Source organism: Monodelphis domestica, chromosome 7 (genome assembly GCF_027887165.1).
Source record: "Monodelphis domestica isolate mMonDom1 chromosome 7, mMonDom1.pri, whole genome shotgun sequence".
Classification (NCBI taxonomy): Eukaryota; Metazoa; Chordata; class Mammalia; order Didelphimorphia; family Didelphidae; genus Monodelphis; species Monodelphis domestica.
In genome coordinates this window covers 213915980-213938051 of record NC_077233.1, presented here as the reverse complement: position 1 = coordinate 213938051, position 22072 = coordinate 213915980, and the positions used below count along the sequence as shown (strand labels likewise).

The window sequence follows — 22072 nt, the reverse complement described above, 5'->3', positions numbered from 1 at the left end:
AGGGCAGGGCCAGGCAAATTGGGAGGCTGTCATTGGTTCCCATGAAGTGGGAGAGAGTCAGGAAGTGACAAGGAGAAACTGCTTATAAAAGGCCAGCCCAAGGACTCCTGAGGAGGCATTTATGCATTTTAGGAGAAATTCATCTGAAGAGGAGGCTTTTTCTGTGATTAATTCTGTGAGGCACTTTACAAAGATACATTCGGCATTAGTGAGTAGGGCTAAAGATGCATGCTGGTGCATAGATTCAGTGTTGGGACTCAAGCTGAAGGAAGAGGCTCATGCTGGTGAGACCCTTAATGAAGAGGCTTCCAGAGGCTATCTCCACGTGAAGATCAAAACTTTGTTGGGGAGCCAGCTGAATTTCTTTGGATAGGAGCTCTAGGGTGGTAGGCTAGAATATATTTTCTACTTCCCTCTTACATTTCCCTCCTTTTACTATATTTATATTAAATTTTTAAGAGATACTAACAACATTTTAACTTTAATTTTTATAAATGGTGACCACAACAATTCTTTTTTAACCATTATTATTTTTGTCAAACCAAATTTTTAACTATTACATTTGGCCAACTCAATTTTTAATTATTACAACACCATGTTTTAGGAATGATATTGATGAGCTGGAGAGCATTTAAAAGAAAACAGTTGGGATACAACTAGATATTGCAATGGATAGAGTACTGAGCTTGAAATCAGGAAGACATATTCATGGGTTCAAATCTGGATACTTCCTAGTGTGGAAAAGAGAGAAAGTACAAGAAAATGCAGCAAGACAGGAAGCTGGAGATTGATCAGCCATCAATCAAAGGAAGATTCTATTTGGAATGTTACCTGGAAACATTTGAAGGCAAGAGCCAACAGTGACTATTTTTCTGGACTTGGCTAAGGTTTCTGGGGTTGATGGTGGTGACTTTGAAGGAAGAAGCTGGGTTTATCTTTGGGACTTGGAATAATCAAGCTGGAGGTGGCCTGACTGGTTTGAAGGCAGAAGAAGAAGGACAATAGTCCATATATCTCTCTCTGACTGGCTCTGTTTCATGATAGTAACTGAATTGCCATTTCTCTCAATATCCTCCAACCTCCAACTCACTGTAGATAATAGGGAAAACCCTAACCTTCTTGACTTCATTATCTTTCCTGTTTTCCTCAATAAACCCTTATTTGAGATAAAAGAAGAGAAAGGAGTATTTCCTCTGAAACATCATAGTTCACCTTGAGTGACTTAGAAGGAGGCTGAAGAAGAAGGGGGAAGGGCAAACTGAAGGGAAGAAGGGAGGAAGGGAGATTGGAAGAGGGAGAAAGGGAAGTATAAAAGGGAGGAGGGTAGGCAAAAGAAGATAACTACCTGATCTATTAGTTATCTAGTATCCATCAAATATACCCTCCAATATCATCTATTACACTAGCCATGTGACCTTGGACAAATCACTTAACCTTGTTTACCTCAGTTTCCTCACCTGTAAAATGAAACTGGTAAAGGAAATGACAAACCACTCCAATATTTTTGCCAAGAAAACCCCAAAAGGGGTCACAAGAAATCAGACATGCCTGAACAAAACATATCTAGGTAGTATGTTGGAAGACAGCCAGGCCTAAAGGACCTGGGTTCAGATCTGTCCTCTGACACTTCCTAGCTATGTGATCCTTGAGTCACTTAACTAGCCTTACCACTCTTCTGCCTTAGAATTGATTCTAAGACAGAAGGTATGAGTTTTAAAAAAATAAAATCAATGCAGAGCGAGAGGAGCAGAACCAGGAGAACATTGTACACAGAGACTAACACATTGTGGTATAATCGAATGTAATGGACTTCTCCATTGGTGGTGGTGTAATGTCCCTGAACAATCTGCAGGGATCTAGGAGAAAAAACACTATTCATAAGCAGAGGATAAACTGTGGGAGTGGAAACACCGAGGAAAAGCAACTGCCTGACTACAGCGGTTGAGGAGACATGACAGAACACTCTGATGCAAATACTAACAACATGGCAATGGGTTAGAATCAAGAACGCATGTGATACCCAGTGGAATCACGCATCGGCTATAGGGGGGTGGGGGGGAGGAAAAGAAAACGATCTTTGTCTTTAAAGAATAATGCTTGGAAATGATCAAATAAAATATTATTTTAAAAAAATCAAATCAAATCAAATCAAATCAAATCAAAGAGAGCAATTGGGAGAGTGAAATGCCTAGAGGCCATGCAGTATGAAGTTCCATGAGGCTCAGTGGAGAGAAGTAGGGATTCCCTCTTGCTCTCCTAATTCTATGTCTTTGCTCATACTATCACCTGTGGTTTGAATAGTTCGCCCCTTATATCTCTTTCTGTAGATTTCCTTTCCTTCTTTCCAATACCAAATTGGATGCCACCTCCTCCATGAAGCCTCTGTTGAAGGAATTAGAAATGATTAAGCTGGGTAGCACAGTGGAGAGAATGCCAGATCTGGAGTCAGGCAGACCTAGGTTCAAATCTGGCCTCACATACTTCCTGACTGTATATCCCTGGGCAAGACATTTAGCCTCAATTGCCAATCCCTTATCACTCTTCTGCCTTGAAATTGATCAATATTAATTCTAAGGCAGACGGTAAGGATTAAAAAACAAACAAGTTAGCTCTTTCTGAGAGTTTTAGCAAAAATGAAGCTATCACTTGCTAAGAATGCTATAATGATTGTTTTTCAAGCATGGGTTGGACTAGATGGTCATTAAAGTCTCTTCCAACTTAAAAATCAACATATGAAGGCAGTGATGTTACCTTTCCCCCACCTCCTCCTCCTGTAAGTCTTCTCTTTTCCATTCAATTAAAGAAATATTTATTGTGCCTATTACTTAATGGAAAGAAGACAAATCCATAAACAATTATGCTAATAATGCAACTGCAAAGGGAAGATGCAGAGAAAGCACTCAGAGAAATCTGTAAACAAAAAGCTTGCCTTCAAAGTGGCCAGGTTGTATTCACAGGAGGCTTCATGTAGGAGACAGCATCCAAGTTGGGATGTGAAAGAAGGGAAGGACATCAGTAGAAAGAGCTACAAGGGCAAGCCCATTCCAGATATAGATGGCATTATGAGCAAAGGCAGGGAATCCAGAGAATTAAGTGGCCTCTCCAGTTCCTTCAGCTGAACATTAACCTGTAGAGGACTGAACTCCATTATCAGTAAAATGAGATGTTTTTTTCTTAAGATCCCTTCCAGCTCAAACATGCTCTAAGTCTCTTCCAGTGTTGAATATAAATGTTTTAGAATAGATAGTCCCAGGCTAAAGATTGCCATTTTGAGTTTACTGCAGTAATGACAATCTCCCTGAAAAATGATCCTAGATATAAGTGGATATATAGCAATAATAATAATAATGCCTTATACTTGTACAGGGCTTTATCCTCTTCAAAGCACATTCCCATACATTACCTCATTCAGTATATGAATATAGGAACTTAAATAGTGCAGTAAGGCTTTAGTGGCCTATAAATCCCATGCAAGTATAGACATATATGCCAGAAATTTCATTATTATTTACTGTTAGGAAAATCCATTTGAACATATCCGGTGTTTTGCAGTATAGGATAATAATGATTTAGGTGTGTTGCAGGTCTTCCCATAAAGCTGTCAGGGTCAGAGGCACCTGTATATGTAAATATTTTTCTCTTTTTCCAAAGATCCATATGTAGAAAGGATAGAAATGCTGATGTGTGGAGACATAGAAACATAATATATATAATTAGTAATGAATCCTATGCTTTGAAATAGATATTTTGGTATAATCATTTGGTTCAATAAAAGTTTTATTAAAGAACCTTGCATTTTTAAGATCTAAACAAGCCTAATGAATGTTTGGAAAAATAACCCATGTATTATACATAAAAAGGGGCAGATACTAGCTATGTGACCCTGGACAAAATGCTTTGCTCTATTGGCCTCCATTCCTCATCTGTCAAATGAGCTCAAGAAGGAAATGGCAAGCCACTCCAGGACCTTTGCCAAAAACAGCATCAAATCGGGGTCACAAAGAGTCAGACATGACTGAAAAATAGCTAAACAATATTATATATTAAAAAAGTAGATACCTTGTATACAGTTTACAGTTTCCCAGCAAAATACCTCTTAGGGATTTGAATATACAATATCCCAAAAGTCTTAGTGAAGTTAAACTTTAATAGCTTAAGCTATTAAATACATTTTTCCCCCAAACATTTGTTAGCTTAAGCAGTTAAAGCTTTAAACTTCCTAAGACTCTTGGAACACCCGGTATATTGTCATTCAGGATTAACTCTTCTCTTTGATAGTAGAAAATCTTGTACTAGAATAAGAAACACCACTCATAGTCAAATCATAGGAAGTCAGAGACAGAAAGAACCTTAGATATCATCTGATTTACACTCATTTTAGTGCATTATATATATATATATATGTATGTGTATACATATATATAAATTATGGCATACATACTTATTGGTTTATGTGATATCGCTTCTTTTTTGACATTCTCTCTAACAGATTTTTTCTTTTAAAAAGCTCTCCTTAGACAACACTCACTTGGTATACTAACTAGTTCAGAAAAAGTACATTTGGGGACAACTGGGTATCTCAGTGGATTGAGAGCCAAGCCCAGAGACAGGAGGTCCTGGGTTCAAATTTGACCTCAGACACTTCTTAGTTATGTGATCCTGGGCAAGTCACTTGACCCTCATTGCCAAGCCTTTACCACTCTTTCTATCTTAGAACCAATATATAGTATTGGCTCTAAGGCAAAAGGTAGGAGTTTTAAAAAAAGAAAGAAAGAAAAGTATATTTCTATCTCCAAAGGATAACTGTTGAAATAGCATCTGAAAAGGAAAATATCCAGAGAGCAAGGACCTTGAGGGAGAGAGAAAGAAGCAAACCAAGATTTCGGATTGCATGGGTCAAGTTTAGAAAGATCTACATCTGGAGAATTAGGGATACACATTAAGGAAAAGGGGACTTGGATGGGATACCATGATGGGAGATCCCAGAACACCCAGGAGTCAGCCTGAAGACAAAATACCGCATCAAATGTGTACTCTCCTTAAAAGTCTACTCTTATTCTAAGTGTGTGAAATTTAGCTAAAAGGTAAGCTGAGGCAATTCTCTATGCAAGAGGACAGTTTATTATTAGGGTGCCCAAACCATTAATAAAAGATGAGTGAATCATTGATATTGACTCTGGCTAAAGACCTCAAATTAAAGATGTAATTTATTTTTATAAATATAGACCAAAAGTCATTATTGGATGTGGGATTGGGAACGTCATGGGGTTGGGGAATCATTATTGATTACATTAAAGAAAATGGGTATAGCATACATATGGGACAGAGACCACCTCTCTTTGTCTCTAAGGGATGTTTTCTGGGTCCCAGTTGTATACTGAAGTTATTGATAGGGACCCAGGTATGTAGAAGAACTGGAGCCTGGGGGATTAGGTAAGATCACATTTTTAATTGCTGAATCAGGGAGAAGGTCAATTGGTCCAACTTCTCAATGATAACATACAAACTTTTCAGGAAATGATGAGATAATGTTTTATGAGTGATCATGGAAAAGCTTCAGCCTTTGGTATCTAGTGTCAGAGAGAGGAGGCTGAACTTTTGCATACATATGCATCTTCCCTAAAGACAGAGAGGAAGCTTTAAGTTTGTTATATAGAATATAGATAGAATAGAGTTACAGAATAAAATCACTTACAGAGTAAAATCAAATATAAAATACGGAATCAATAATTAATTGTCTCAAATGTTTTGTTTTGGCATCTGAGAGTGATTCTGAGTTCCCAAATGCTATGCCAAGAGAGCACAAGCTTTTTCAGGTTCTACTTTCCTGGAAAGGTTTTGAGTGTGATCTAAGTGGAGTTTGGGTCTGCTGTTCAAAGACTAACCTAAGTAAAGGGGGGATAGGCTGGCATTTGGTGATAAGTTATTGGAGTCATGGATTCCACCTTAAAGCACTGAAATATTGAAATAATGTGTGGTTTGTGTGAGATTTAGGATTGAAACAAGGGAGGCAAGGAAGCAAGCATTTATTTAGAGCCTACTGTGTCCTAGGTACTGTGCTAAATGCTTTACAAATGTGATCTCATTTGATTTGATGAGGTTTCCCCATTCTTCTCCCTCATGCCCCAGGATCTATAACAGGTCCCTGGTCCAGAGGAAGTATGCAAAGCCCATAGATGGCCCACAAGCTAGATAATGTATTCTTGAACAGTGGTGGATTACCATTTACCCACGTGTGTAAGATTTAAATTAATATCCAATAACACCAAGTATTATCTTTTATAAGCTTCATTAAAGATCACTTGAAGTAAAAGAAATAAAAGGACAAAAGTAAAGAGTAAAGAAAAGTTTTCCCAGCCACATTCAGGGAAAAAGAGCACACAAGCTTTATCTCCAAAACGTAAGGGCATGACGTGAGAAGGAATGTGGGAAGCTGGGATTTTGAGGCCTGGGGAGCGGCCTCTAATGACACAAGGGCTACCCCTTCACTGATGCCAGACACAGCAGTCATTTGTAATGGAATAATCTCATTGGTTGGAGGTCTGAGCAGAAGAAGATTGACTATTAAGTTCTTATCTTGGTTCTTTTCCAGATGAAGGCCTGTGGGACATGTTTGTGAAGGACATCCCCCGAAGTGCTACCTCCTACACAGTCGGCTTGGACAAGCTCCGGCAGGGAGTGACTTATGAATTTCGAGTGGTAGCAGTGAATGACTTTGGCTATGGAGAGCCTAGTAGTCCCTCTGTAGCAGTATCAGGTAATAGGGCTTAGGGGAGAAGAAAATGAGTACAGTTTTAGACCTGCTCAGTCAGAGGCACTGCTGTGGTCCCCATGACATTCCACAAGTGGAGATGCAGGAAGCAGGATACGGTTTCACAGTGAAGGCTAAGGCTGGAGGGGAAATGTATGTATGGGTATACACACACTTATATGGTTTCTGTTGTTCAGTTGTTTCAGTCATGTCTAATCTTTGGGACCCCTTTTGGGGGTTTTGGGGGCAAAGATACTAAAGAGGTTTGCCATTGCCTTCTCTAGCTCATTTTATAGATGCAGAAACTAAGGCAAACAGGATTGAATGACTTGGATCACACAGCTAATAAGTGTCTTAGGCCAGATTTGAGGTTTCCAAGAAGATGAGGTTTCCTGATTCTAGTGCGTGTATGTATGCATGAATGGGTATATAGAAATTTGTGTGTATATGATATATGAAAAGGAAAGGTTTGTAAAGGAAATTTTGAGAGTTTTAGAAAAGTGAAGGAGGCCAGAAATTAATTTTGGAGAGGATGATTTGGGAAGGAGAAAGGATTCAAACTGAAAGGAAAGGGCTAGAGCTGAAGGAAGAGGAAAAACCTGAACAGAAGACCTAAGGAGAAGAGGAGATGAGAGGCAAAGCAGAAGGACTTGAGCTCAAGGAGACAAAGAACACAGAGAAGAGGAGGGCAATTATCAGAGAAGGAAATTAGTAAGATAAGTCAGACCCTTGAGCTAAAAAAAAAAAGGAAAGTAAGACAAAGGAAAGAAAGTCAGATGTGATGATCAAGATACTAATGAGGTAAGAGTGTGCTAATGAGATGAAAAGGAGAGTGACTGCACTGGAGTTTATGGCACTAGCTCTTTGCCAGTTCATTTCTGCAGTGGGAAATACTATTAAGAACAACAAAGGAGGCAGTTAGGTGGCTCAGTGGGTAGAGAAGCCAGGCTTGGAGATAAAAGGTTCTGGGTTCCTATTTGGCCTCAGACGCCTCCAAGCTATGTTACCAAAGGCAAGTCACCCCACTTGCCTAGCTCTTGCTTCTCTTCTGTCTTGCAACAGATACTCAATATCAATTCTAAGAAAGAAGGTAAGGACTTTTTTAGAAAGAAAGAAAGAAAGAAAGAAAGAAAGAAAGAAAGAAAGAAAGAAAGAAAGAAAGGAAGGAAGGAAGGAAGGAAGGAAGGAAGGAAGGAAGGAAGGAAGGAAGGAAGGAAGGAAGGAAGGAAGGAAGGAAGGAAGGAAGGAAGGAAGGAAGGAAGGAAGGAAGGAAGGAAGGAAGGAAGGAAGGAAGGAAGAAAGGAAGAAAGAAGAAAGAAGAAAGAAAGAAAGAAAGAAAGAAAGAAAGAAAGAAAGAAAGAAAGAAAGAAAGAAAGAAAGAAAGAAAGAAAGAAAGAAAGAAAGAAAGAAAGAAAGAAAGAAAGAAAGAAAGAAAGAAAGAAAGAAAGAAAGAAAGAAAGAAAGAAAGAAAGAAAGAAAGGAAGGAAGGAAGGAAGGAAGGAAGAAGGAAGGAAGAAGAAAGAAAGGAAGGAAGGAAGAAAGAAAGAAAGAAAGAAAGAAAGAAAGAAAGAAAGAAAGAAAGAAAGAAAGAAAGAAAGAAAGAAAGAAAGAAAGAAAGAAAGAAAGAAAGAAAGAAAGAAAGAGAGAGAGAAAGAAAGAAAGAAAAACAGCAAAGGACTGAGGCACAGAAGTCAATCTGATCCCACCAATTTGAGACCTATGATTGGACTATGGCCATAGAAGGATATATCTTATTTAGAAGAAACAATACAAAATTTTTTAAAAGCCTGTGTGTGTGTGTGTGTGTGTGTGTGTGTGTGTGTGTGTGTGTGTGTGTGCTAGCATGTATATATGTGCATGCACACAAGTGTGTACTGGAAAGGGAAGCAGATTAAAATTATTTTTCAAGAAGACATATTCATGTGGGCAAATTTAAGAACAAGAAGACAAAAACATGGTGAAGAGCATTTAAGTGAAGATGAATGGAAGCATAAACCAAAACAGTATTTCATTTGAGTATATAGCAGAATACCTGAACAGAAAAGTGAACTAATGAGTGATTTGGCAAAGTGATCATGAGCCTGGCACACAACTACAATACAATAGTGATGGAGAGCTTCAATTATCTGAAGTCTTCCAAAGTACTTTATGCCAAAAGTAGAAAGGTGATAATTTCTTTGCTTGCTCTAATTACTTCATTCTTGAAAAAGAGAGAAGAATGATTAAAAGAAACTTCTGTTTATATAAAATTCAAGAGTGGAGGGACTATTCAAGAGGTTATTGTTGCTAGGATGGGAATATTGGGGATTGGGAAGAGAAAGATTCTTTCTATCTTAGAGTTTGTGATAGAGGAGAGAAAAATCCAAATATAGTTTGATATACCCCTGAAATTTTAGGAGATCAGATTCCAAAGGGTTCAGAGAAAGGATAAGGTTGGACCAGACACACTAAAATCCTAAAGGAAAATTCTACCCAAGTAGCATGGGACTGAATTTCTTAAGACATAACAAGAAGGGGGAAACTAGGTGATTTCAATGGATTACGAGCCAGGCCCAGAGACAAGAAGTCCTGGGTTTAAATCTGGCCTCGGACACTTCCTATCTCTGTGACCCTGAGCAAGTCACTTCACCCCCATTGCCTAGCCCTTACCAAACTTCTGCCTTGAAACCAATACACAGTATTGATTCCAAGATGGAAGGTAAGAGTTTTTTTTTTAAAAAGACACAAAGGGAGACAATTCAAATGAAAATGAAGGGTTGGCATTGTCTGAAGAAATTGATGTCAATCTTTCCATTAGAGTTCCATGATGAGGGAAATGGTCAACCAGCTTAGATATTTAAAAAACTATATACAGAAGACGAAAATAAGGGCAAAGAATAGAGTGAGTATAGAGATGTGGCAAGCTAAATATAGCATCAGCATGTCAAAATTTTAAGGCAGTTAGAAAAAAAATCTAAGAACACTATATTGTCAAAAAGGATTAAGGGACAGGTTCACTTCTCAGGTTGGACAGAATGAAAATGAACAGAGGGAAACAGGTCAGAACTTCTCAACACTTAATTTGCTTCTGTTTCTCTATCAAAGAAAATGAGTTTGGGATTGGAGATGACAAAACAAAAATGCCTACTAGGGAGCAGAAATCCATTTAAGAAGGGAGTTATGAATGGACCTAACTGCCCATATTGTAAGTCACTAGGCCCAGGTGAACTGCATTTGAGATTACTGAAAGCTGTTAAGTGTGATTGCTAAGCCAATCTCAATCATCTTTTAAAAATCCTATAAGATGAAAATGGCCTAAAGAAAAGTAAATGTTCTAATTTTCATTTAAAAAGGGAAGAGAATGACATCTCTTTATAAGAAGCCAACAAATTTGCCTTTAATTCCTCACAAAAAAAAATCTACAAAATATCATTATTAAGGGGAATGGATAGTAAATATCTGGAAGATTTAGCATTGGTTAAAAATAGCCATAATGACGTTATCAAGAACAAACTATGGGACTTCCAGGTAAACATGGCTGCAGTGTAGATGCAGGACTCCTCTCCTCATCACCTACCAATATAAACTACTTCAAAAGGCTAAAAAAAAAACCCAACCAAATTCATATGAACAAAGGGATACCACAGTAGGGTGCAGCATTGAAGGTATGTGGGATTTGGGCATTTCCACACTATAAGCGGGTGAAATAGCTTCCATCAAAATGAAAGCTGATGTGTTCTCCCCCAACCCATATACAGAGCCAGTGAGCTAGAATCAATGAACGAGCAAGGGGCACCTCTAGGTCCTTGGCAGCTGACCAAGACCACCAAAGGCCTACCCCTGAGAGCAGCTAGACCTGAGACTGCAGCAGACTGAAGAGTGCAGACCTTGGGCACCCACACAGAGATAGCACAGAGAAGGGCAACAAAGAGTAGAAGCTGCAGAGCCTGGAGAGGTGGCCTCAGGCAAAAACCTCATTCCTTAGCTCCATACACAAAGAGTCTGCCCTCCTCACTCAAACTTCTGACTAGAAAGGGAAGGAAAAACCAGCATAGTGATGGCAAAAAATGCCCAGGAAAAACAACTACCCAACACCAAGAAGAAGAAGGCATTGACCCTGGGTATTTTTTATGGAGGAAAAATCCATACTCCAGAGGAAATAGCAGAAGAGGACATACAAATAAATGCATCCAAACTTTCCCCCAAAATGGAAATTGACCACAAGCTCTTGAAGAATTTAAATTGGAGCTTATGAAAAAGATGGAAGAAAATTGGGAAATAGTTCAAAAAGAAAATAACAGTTTAAAGGACAGGAACTCCCAATTGGAGACCAAAATCAAACAGCTGGAAACCATGAAAAGCAGGATAGACCAAACCAAAAAGGAAAATCAAAAGATTATAGTGGAAAATCAGTCCTTAAAGACCAAAATTAGGCAATTGGAAGCCAATGATCTCATAAAATACCAAGAATTAATAAAGCAAAGAACAAACTATGCTAGATTTTCCTTTTTGAAAGGGCTATTATACTAGTATAATAGTCAGGGAAAGACTATGGATATGGGTTGTCTAGATATTAGCAAAAAAAAATTGACGATATCTCATGGACATTTTATGGGCATATTTTTATGGAAAAGATGGAGAAATGTGGATTAGATAGTAGAACAGTCAAGTGGATTTAGAACTGCTTGAATGGTTGGAACCAAAGAGTAATTCTTCATAGTTTGATGTTATTGTGCAAGAGATCACCCCCCCCCCCACCGTGCCATTCCCCAGCAGAGTATTTAGCAATTACTTTGTGTAAAGATATAAATAGTACACTAATCAAATTTGCAGATAAAACCAACTTGGAGGGATACTTTGAAAACTTGGAGAGAGAGCCTCCAAGACCCCAGATTATAGAATCAAGATCTAAATATATTTGATAGGCTAAAATACTGGACTAAAAAAATCAATTTCATAAATACAATATAAGATGACAAAGATATGACTAAAGAGTAGTTTTTCTGAAAAGTAGATGGAGGTGTGGCATAGACTATAAATTCAGTATTAGTCATGATTATTGTATAACAGCCAAAAATGTGAAAAAGATCTCTAGATATATTGAGTGAGCCAGTGACCAGGACAAGGGATGTGATAATTCCATTATACCTTGTTTTGGTCAAATCACATCTCTAGTTTTCTATTCATTTCTAGGATTCAGATAATAGGATGGCCACTGATAAACACTGATTTGGAATCTGGAAAAATACAAACAGGATAGTGAAAGATCTTTAGGACATCTCATATAGAAGGACTGATGGAAGGAAATGGGAATGTTTAGCCTGTGGAAGAGATTAGGGCAGACATGAAGCTGCTTTCCAGAATTTTAAGAACTATCCCATGGAAGAGAAATTCATCATATTATGATTGGCCTCAGTAGAGAATGAGGAACAATCAGTGGGAGTTATAAAGACACAAATTCCAACTTGATTTGAGAAGTTCCTTCTGTCTAGATTTATCTAAAAGCTATTAGGCTATTGCTGGAACTTAGCAAATTTAGGAGAGAGATCACTCATTAGGTATGTTGTATAGGAGACTTGTTCATAAAGAGGTTGGGCTCTATTATCTGTAAGATCTAGTTTCAATAGAGTTTAAGGAAGAAGTTGTCAGAAGCCAAATTGTAAAGAGTAAATGAGTACCGAGGCATTAGAGGCAGGAAATACAGAATAATCCTTCTAGATATTTGGTAACCAGAGGAGAAGAATTATTAAAAGTCTTGACATGATGACTCAGTTGAGTAAATGTATTTATCCATCCTGTTTTTTCCCACTAATTTATAAGCTTCTCAAGGATAGGGACAATATTCAATTTGTACTTTGTAAACCAAAATAACTACAAAGTCAAAGATTCAGTGAGTGTCCAGTAAAGTATATTTGGGATGACTTTAAGATTGAGCAAGGAATTCATGAATGTATCATTCACCTGTGAAAAAAACATCTTTTATACTACAAATGTGTTAATGAAATGAGTTTTGCCATTTTTTGTGTAGGTATATGTATATATTTCTACCTCGTTACTTTTAATTTCAAGTACATGTAGTTGCTTGAAGTTAATTCCTCACTTTCCAAGTCATTTAAGAACATGACTTCCTTACTTTTGTAATACATGGAGAAATGTGACTTAAATTTCTTGAAATCCCATTGGGTCAAAAAATATAAGTTTTAACTTGCCATCTGGATCATGCTCAATTTATTACATCCTTTAAAAAAGTAAACAGATCTGTATGTGATGGCATTTCTTCCATATCCAGACAGCTAAAAATTGGGTGATATTATACCCTACTGAGATATTTCTAATAGATCCACTCAAACCCATCACAGAGCCAGTCTTTCTCAGCAATGTCTGAGCAATAGGTCTGGGATTAGTTTGAACTTGTTAGATGAAGTATTTAACATGAAGCACGAAGACCTGTTTATATCTTTTGGAATCAAAATCCTATCATCTCCTCAGAAACCCTGTGGTGCCACATTATCCAAAGCAAATTTACCCCACTTATTACTGGAGTAAAGACATTTTCCACATTTCCAGTGAAACATTTACCTTAAAACCAGATGTGGAACTTGTTTTGTATGCATTCTTAGAACTCCAACCTGAGCCTATGCTTTGCATCAATAGATGAAGTTCCAGATTATTTCCAGTCTTCCAATGTACCCCAAATGTAGTTCACCATAGCATGAGTGGGAGGCACTGATCAAGAATGTGGGATGGCCCCTTTCATGACATTCATTGTGAGAATTTCTGATATTTCTGATATTAAGTTCATGAAAAATGTAAAGAACATGAATATTGATAAAAAACTTTGTCTTCCTCTGAATTTTCTTCAAGATATGCTTTTTAATGATAAATATTATTTTATATATGTAGATATGTATGTAGATACGGGACTTTATATGTACATGCTATATATGTGCACAACTATGCACCTCAAAGCTGTACCAAGAATGTGACCATCAAGGTTACAGTCAATAATGTAGCCAGAGGAATGAGGAAATCTTCCTGAGGTTGGATATTGATTAGGTTTAATAAATAAAACAAGGAATCGTGCATGTGTGTATGAATGTGTTTATATGTATGTCTGATGCATATGTGAGACACACAAGTGAAATAAGGTTAAAAGGATAAAGGAATTTCAAACAGTGCTTTGAAAAAGCCATTTGGAGTCAGAGAACTTGATCAAAAGATGGAGATTCAAATTCTTTTGAATCTTTAACACTTTCAAATGTGTGACTGTGGGCTAGTTTACATTACCATTCTAGATGGCCATTTTCTCCTATGTGAAATGAAGGATTTGGACTTGATAGACCCAATGGCTCCTTCTAGCTCCAAGTCCATGATCTTGTGATCCTAAGGGCAATGTGCCAACACTGGGCTGCTGTGAAAGGAAAAGAGGTTATCAGGCAGCCAGCCAGGTCTAGTCCCCGTACAATCTCCCCATCTTTTCTATTCTGGTGTGCAAACAACCTTCTCAGTGGCACCTTCTTACCCTTACTCTGACTGCCTGAAGCTATAGAGTCTCCAAAGCAGCAGTGAGCCCAGAGAAGTTGTTTCAAGTAAGGTCAAACCCAAGCCTGGGAGATAGTTACTGTTCCCTTAACCATAATCCCCCCTAAGAAACTAAATTTGGGGAGTGGACAAGGAGGTGAAGAAGCCTAAGTTAAGAGTTCTACTTCTGGCCCAGGAAGCTAGGGACACAGCCTGGTCTAATTTCTCTTTTAGTTCCCTAATAATTATGAAATAGCTCAATTGCTTGTTTTTTTCTTTTAATTCTGAATTTAACAGACACCAAATAAAGAGAGCATTTCCATACAGAGTAGAAAATGAGAGCTGTACATGAAACTGTGAATGTATGGGAGTCAGAAATGAATGAGGGTTGGACTAGAATTCTACCTCTGCCATTTACTAGCTGAGTGACTGGAGAAATTACTACTTCTCTGGATCTCACTCATTTTCCTTATCTACAAAATGAAGAAGTTGGCCAAGATGACCTCTAAGATCCATTCCATCTCTAAACTTATTCTACAAATCTGTGACCTCATCCTACAGGACTCTCTCCTTCCTATAAATTCCTATTGTACTTACTGTCTGCACCATTCACTGGCCACTTAGCTTAACTCCATTGTATTGTTGTCTCTGTTGAATGTCATCCAACGGAATTATAAGCTTTGAAGGCAAAAATCAAATATGAATATGTACCCTGAGTGCCTAGCACAGAGGAAGTGCCCAATAAATGTTAGTTGGTGATTATGACATTTCTCTAAATGCTAAATAGATATTTTTTCTTTACTGAAGGTAAAAGGAAATCACTGTTTTAAAAAAGGACATTTCTTTTGGAGCTTTATATGCATAACATTAGGGATTTTTCTCTTCATTACTTATTTCTTTTTTCTTTAGCCCAATCAGAAACTCCATTTTATGAGGAGTGGTGGTTTCTTCTGGTGATGGCTCTTTCAAGTCTGATACTTATCCTGCTTGTTGTGTTTGCCTTGGTCTTGCATGGACAGAACAAGAAATATAGGAACTGTAACACAGGTGAGAATTCTGGTTTCATTTCTCCTATTTTTATACCATGTCTAAGTTCTTTTAAGCTGAAGAGTTTGGATATTATTTTTTCTTTCCCCATGGTTCAATACAGTGCCAAAGACTTTGCTATTCTGTTTATTTCTAGGTGGGAGAAAAAAAAAACCCATGTATTTTCTTGAAGGTATTGTAGAGTAAGGGGGAAAATACTTGGGTTCTAGTCCCAGCTTTGCTACTAGCTGGCTATGTGATCTTAGGCAAGTCCCTTATTCTTTCTATGGCTCAGTTTCCTTACTTATAAAATGAGGATGCTAATAACATGTATCTCAAAATATTGTTTTGAAGTCTAAATAAAATAATATATGTAGAAGGATTGTGTAAAAGCATAAAGTTCTCTACAAAGAGGTCTTATTAAATATAACACAAGGTCTCATCATCATCATGGTTAGCATTTATGTAGAACTTTAAGGTTTGCAACTTGTTTTACAAATATCTCATTTAGTCTTCGCCATAATCTGGGAGGTAGATATTATTATGTCTACATAAAGACAGAAGCAGGCAGAGGTTAAATGACTTCCCAGTGTCATATACTAAGTAATTGTCTGAAGCCAGATGTGAACTTGTCTGTCTGTCTAGGCCCAGCATTCTATCTCCTGTCCTTTACACATTGTTGAGTTTTGATTGTAAAAAGTTACACAGAAAATTGATCAAGGCCTACCCCTTACCATATTCACATTTGCTTTTGTTCTAAATCTAGTCTTCAAAAATGACTAGAAAAATAAATTTGTCATACATGATAAATTCTTCACACACACACACACAATCAACATGACAAAACCTTTACATAAGAAATTGATTTACAAGCCCTAGCCAAAGTCCTCCTTATTCCAGGTGATATTCTGCACATTATTCCACTAGGGCAAGAGACTGTAGCTAGTCCCTAGGCATCTATTGTAATAGGATTTGACTACAACTAACAAAAATAGTTGAAACAGAGCCCTTTCCAGAGCTAGCTTCATAGTTTGGAGCTTTCAAATTCAGCTTGCCTTTTCATCTTAGAAATGTTGAGTTCTGGTAAGGTTCTCTTGCCCATATGTAATAGAGCCACTTTAACTCTTTACCCTCAGAGTGGATGTTCTGATACACCAAGCTGCACAAAGCTCTTACCATTAACTATCCATCAAGTTAACAGCACATCTATTCCTAAAGGGTTAATAAAATACAAGGCTCTGTAAAAAGCTCGCCATTTCCCTTTGTGAAGTTAAGCAATTCATCCCCCAAAGAAAGGATTTATTTTTTTCTGTATAAATTCACTTCTAACAAGTGTTAGTAAATCAGATTTTATTCCTGTGGGATTTAAAATGTATGAATGGCATGGCATTTTCCTGAGCTAATGCTATTACAGAACCCTATGCCTGGCGCATAGAAAATGTCCCCCCTTTCAGTCTTCCTCTCTGCCTGGAAAACAGACATGAAAAGACAGACACGACCTGCAGCTTCTGATATTCAGACTCACCCTGGAGTATTCATGTAACATCATAATTGAAGTTTAGAAAAAATACTTGTCTACCAGAGTGTCTACCATTTCTGCCTGAGAGACAAGCAGAATTTAAGGCTTTTGGTTTGTAGCATCATTCAAAACATCTCCTGACTCATCCTTCCTCTGTCCAATTCCTGGTTTCCAGGCCCTTTTTATTGTCTCCTTTTCCCTACCGATTCCTCTTTCTGTGAGAATATCTTATCCTTACTGGACCTTATCTTCTCCTTTACTGTTCCCTCCCCATTTCTAACTCTTAACTTTTCCCATTTTATTTATTCCACATGAGATTGGGTTCCTTTCTCTCCCTTGACAGTCTCTGGTTGTCCTCTCACAACCTCTTATCCCTGTAATGTGTACAGGCTGATTCTCATAGGTAGCTTTGGGGAGATTTGAAAAGAGCAACAGATCCCCAGGAGAAGAGAGAGGGATTACACACTACACCAGTGAGGGCAGTTTCTTCATTATGGTCATAAAACTATGCAAATCACTATCTCCATGCCTTTGCCTCTGCTGCTTCTTCAGCCTAGAATGCATTCCTCCCTCCTCTCTGCCAATGCAATTACTGCCCATCCTTCAAGGTGAAATAAAGAATAAACTGATTGGAAACTATTATTGGTTGAGATAGAGAATGGTAAACTGAGGGAAACATCACTAATTGGAGAAGGTAAACTGAGTAGAAACCTGTTTCTTCAGCAATGGCTGTTGTTCTCTGGCTTTGACTTGAGAAGGCTGCTACAGGGACCTGAGGATGCTTATTGGTAATGGAGATAGGAACAGAGAAGTGCTGGGGAATGCCACACACAGATACTGGTACACAGAGGACTGCTCTGAGGTTTACTCTGAGGTTTGCCTATTGATCCCTACTGATTGCTGATGGGTCAATCTGCTTCCTAAACCCCTTCCTCCCTCACTTCCTCCCTTAACCAACCTCTTCCTTTTTCTTCCCTCACCTCCCAAATCTTCTTTGAAGCCTTTGCTTCTTCCTTCCCTCCTGAGTGAACTATAAAGATACTCTAGTTGCTTTCTCAGTCAAGGGGTTTATTGGGATAACAGGATGGGAAACTGAGTTAAGAGGGATGAGGAGTTTCCCTAGACTAAATGATATAAAATTGAGGGTTTGGGGAGTCACAAGTGTGACTCTTAGACAGTTGGGGGAGATGGAAGACAATAGCAGTTAAAAATCTTGTTTCTTCTTCACAAATCAGCCAGATCTCTCAGCTTAATCTCAGAAAGAAACAAAGTTCAGTCTCTCCTTTTCTCCTGGCCAGCTCAATTCTCTTATAGATCACCTTATAGACCAACTCAAAAGCTTCTCAGTGTCAATTTCAACTGCTCAGAGCCAGAGACACAGTCCAAAAACCAAGTCAGCCTCACAAAAGTCTTTCAGCCAGCTTCAAATCTCCTGGGAGAGAGTGTGTCACTTCCAGTCAGAGACACAGACACCAAAAGCCCAGTTTCTCCTCTTAGTGTGGCCAGCAAAAGCCTCCAGGGAAAAAAGTGACTTCCAGTCCCAGACACAGCTCAACTGCCAACAACTGGGGACATTCCATTGTAACCCTGGTTCTTGCATTCCTGCATCTTGGTCCACAAGTCCTGCAAAACCTCTCTCTCTCATGTCTCTATCACAAAGGTCCATCTCCTCCCTTCAGGGAAGTCAACTTTTTTTGATCTCTTTAGCCCACAGTGAGCTCTTCCTCTAAATTTTATTTTTTTATTTAATTTTTTCCAGATTAGTTGTTGATACAATTTTAAATAATTGTTTTCTGACATTTTACAATCCATGTTCTCTCCCTCCCACCCCTCTATCCTCTCCTAGATGACAGGTATTATGATCTAACTTGTGCATGTGTTATCACACAATATATATTTCAATGTTTGTCATCTTGTAAAAGAAGACACATATTACACTAAAGAAAAATCAATGGAGGAAATAAAGTGAAGAATGGTATGCTTCAATCTGCATTTAGATTCTGTCAGTTCTTTTCTATGTTGGTGGATAGATAGCCTTTTGTGTCATGAGTCCCTTGGAGTTGTCTTGGATCCTTGCATTGCTGATAATAATTAAGTTATTTATATCCACTTTATTGTTGTTATTGTGTACAATGTTCTCCTAGTTCTGCTCACTTTACCTTGCATCACTTCATATAAGTCTTTCCAGAGTATTTTTTGTGTGTGTGCGAAAATCCCCTCTATACTTTTTAAAGTCATTATTTTCTATTTCACTCACTTGGTTTACTGTTTTGGAGTTACCTTCTATTATTAATTGACTTTTAATGTGTGTGGGTGTTCAACTAGACTGTAAGCTCCATGAAGGTACCATCTTTGTCTCATTAATCAGCACTGCTCCAGTAAATACAGATGGAGTGATCTGGCCTATTGGTAGATAGTTGCTTGTTAGTGGATAAAAACAAGTTGGTCTTTTTATCATACACATACTTATTTTCTACAGGAAAAAGCATCTCCAATATGGAGGAATCAGTTACCCTGGATAATGGAGGGTTTGCTGCCTTAGAGCTAAACAGTCGCCATCTCAATGTCAAGAGCACTTTCTCCAAGAAGAATGGCACCAGGTACATACACCATTTTAGCTTGGACCAGTGCTTTCCACTTATTAATTTGTGACTTTGACCCCCTAGCAGGGGCCCTTGTTGGGTAACTTGGTACATTTCTCCATTCAAACTTAAGCAAGTAGGATGTTGGAGTGAATGAATGAAGAAAGCATTTATTAAGTGCTTACTTTGTAGAAAGTACTGTGATTAATGCTGGGGATAAGGAGACAAAATAATTAAAAAATAATATAAATATAATATATATAATATATAATTAAAATATAAATGTAATAATATAAAAATACAATAATATAAAAATATATAATTATTATATTAGAAAATACTGTTGGCCTCATATGCTGTATAACTTCAAAAGAGACATCAGTGAAGATCAGTGTTACATTGGTGGGTTACACTAGACAGTGGCATATTTTATAACATGAAGTAGCTGATCATGTAAATTGGAATGCAGAAGGTTGGAATTCATTTATAATTTTTAATCATTCTCTTTATAGTGATGTTAAGCTATACTTTATTGGCTATTCTTAGAAGAAACAGATAAATAATGTCACTAAAGCAGGGACAGCTGCAAAAACAAAGTTCTCCTTTGAACCAAGTCACTTTGATCATTCTTGATAATGGTAAGGAATAACTGATGGACAGTCTGCATGCACCATGGATGTCCTTGTGGAGTCAAAAGTACTTGAGGAAAGACTTTAGCCCTTTGGAGGATCTCTGTCATGGGATACTTCAGCAGCATAGAATGAGCAAGCATTTTTGGTTGTGATCTGCCTTAATGAAAGGGTTATCCACATCAACAACATCATAGAATCACAGGATTACTGGCGAATATTCATCCCCTTGCCCAGCAGTCACAGGGAGACAAGTAAATAGAGATATGTGAGGATCCATAGGAAGCAGCAAAGATCAGAGGACAAAGAGTTAAGTTGTTGGAAACTCTTCTGAAACAGGCATAGGTTTAAATTTACTCCTCCCCTCTGCTATCACTTTTATACCTGGACAAACATAAGTCAATGGACAACAAGAATTTTTAAATTACCTACTGGTACTGGGAATACAAAGACAAAAAAAACAAGCAAAAGAAAAAAAATCCCAGTCCTTACCTTCAGGGAGCTTCCTCATCAGGGGAGATAATGTTTACAAGAACAAATACATTTAAACTAAGAAATAAAAACAGAAGTTATCAAATGAACTGATCTACAGGTTTCCTCTTGACTGAAAAAATACTTCATGCCTTTCTTCATGATGTTCTGAATTAAACTGAATTCAGGCCTGGATTTTGGCCTCCCTTTCAGAGTCTTGAGAGGTAACAATCTGCAATTCCCATTCACCAGACTTAAGGCAAAATACCAGAGAAGAATTAGCCCTTTTCTCTGTTTCTGATTTTTATGAAATTGTAGTCTTTGGTACTCTGGTATTAAGGTTACTTCCCAGAATTTGCTAGTAACTAAATTGAACGTTGAAAAATGGCTTCTAAGGCCTTGGAGACATAGGAGACATGAATTTCTGGTTCTCCATACAATTACAGTCCTTTGGCAGTTATAGACTAGCATCATTTACTGGTACTTTATAACATTCTCCTAGTTGATTTATTTCTCTCTGCATTTATTACATTTGAATATTTTATGATTTATTTGTGAGCTAGGCATCAATTCAACTTCTTGGAATAAAAAGATTGGACCCAAATGGTTAGGTGACAGATTCATTCTTTTTTAAAAAATGAGTGACCTTTGGTGTGGAAATCAAAGTCCTTTATTTTGGGGTGACTTTTTACTTGGACAAATTAGCAATATTTCTGGGGAACCAGAATCTATGTCAGACAATGCAGAGGTGCTTTAACTAGGCATACAGGGTCAAAAGATCTATCCCCCACCTCCTCCAGTACCTGTTCTTTTTATAGGAACCTTTAAAAATAAACACATTCCTGGCCAGTGACCTCACATACAAAGATTGCCTGTGAGTCTCCCCTTGGAGAAAAAAAAGGTAGGCTACACTTATCCTGTAAATATATAGATTTCAGAGCAATGGAAATGCAGGTCTGATCCTTAGCCAAGAATCGTCCTAGCAGAAAGCAAGAAGAGTAGGATATAATTGCTATTCTCACTTAGGTGACCAATATGAAAGAGTTCATGTCATGGACACAATTGTGCTTTTCCTCCCAAATTCTGGTATACGATAAACATTTAATAAATGCTTAGTAATAGATTCTACCTGAGAAAGTAAGTTTTTAAACTACTGAAAAAAACAGTCCCTGCCTTCAAGATTTTATTTTATTTTATTATTCATTTGTATTATTTATTTTATTTTATTATTTTACTATTATTACATTTCAATAAGATAATATGTAAAAGCTACATGTATCCTTGCTATAAACATTATAAATGGAAGGGAATGCAAAAAACAATGATAGTTAATCTCAATAGAATTCCCTCACTATCTTTCAAAATTTCTCCACCTGAAAACAGATCCTTTCTCTTAGTAACCAAATAACCTAGTCTAGGCAGCTGCAGAATGAATACCCTCAGAAGCTTCCTTCCCTCCACCCAGCACCACTCAGTACCTTGGTGCCAATAGCCAAAGGGCTAATTTCCAGGATTCCAGGGCTAATCACTATCAAGCCTTTGCAGGTGGAAGATGATGGGAGTCGCATCACCTTGATATTGGCTCCTGCTGCCT

General features: G+C 37.7%; 1 protein-coding gene across 1 annotated transcript in view; it reads left to right on the top strand.

The window, feature by feature from the left end:
- The window catches only part of SDK1 (sidekick cell adhesion molecule 1), a 1320044-nt gene that overhangs the window by 1274701 nt on the left and 23271 nt on the right, over positions 1 to 22072 (top strand). Inside the window, 3 exon segments of the mRNA XM_007498416.3 lie at positions 6593 to 6757; positions 15161 to 15298; positions 19276 to 19396. Of these exon segments, the coding sequence (XP_007498478.2) occupies positions 6593 to 6757; positions 15161 to 15298; positions 19276 to 19396 (424 nt within the window).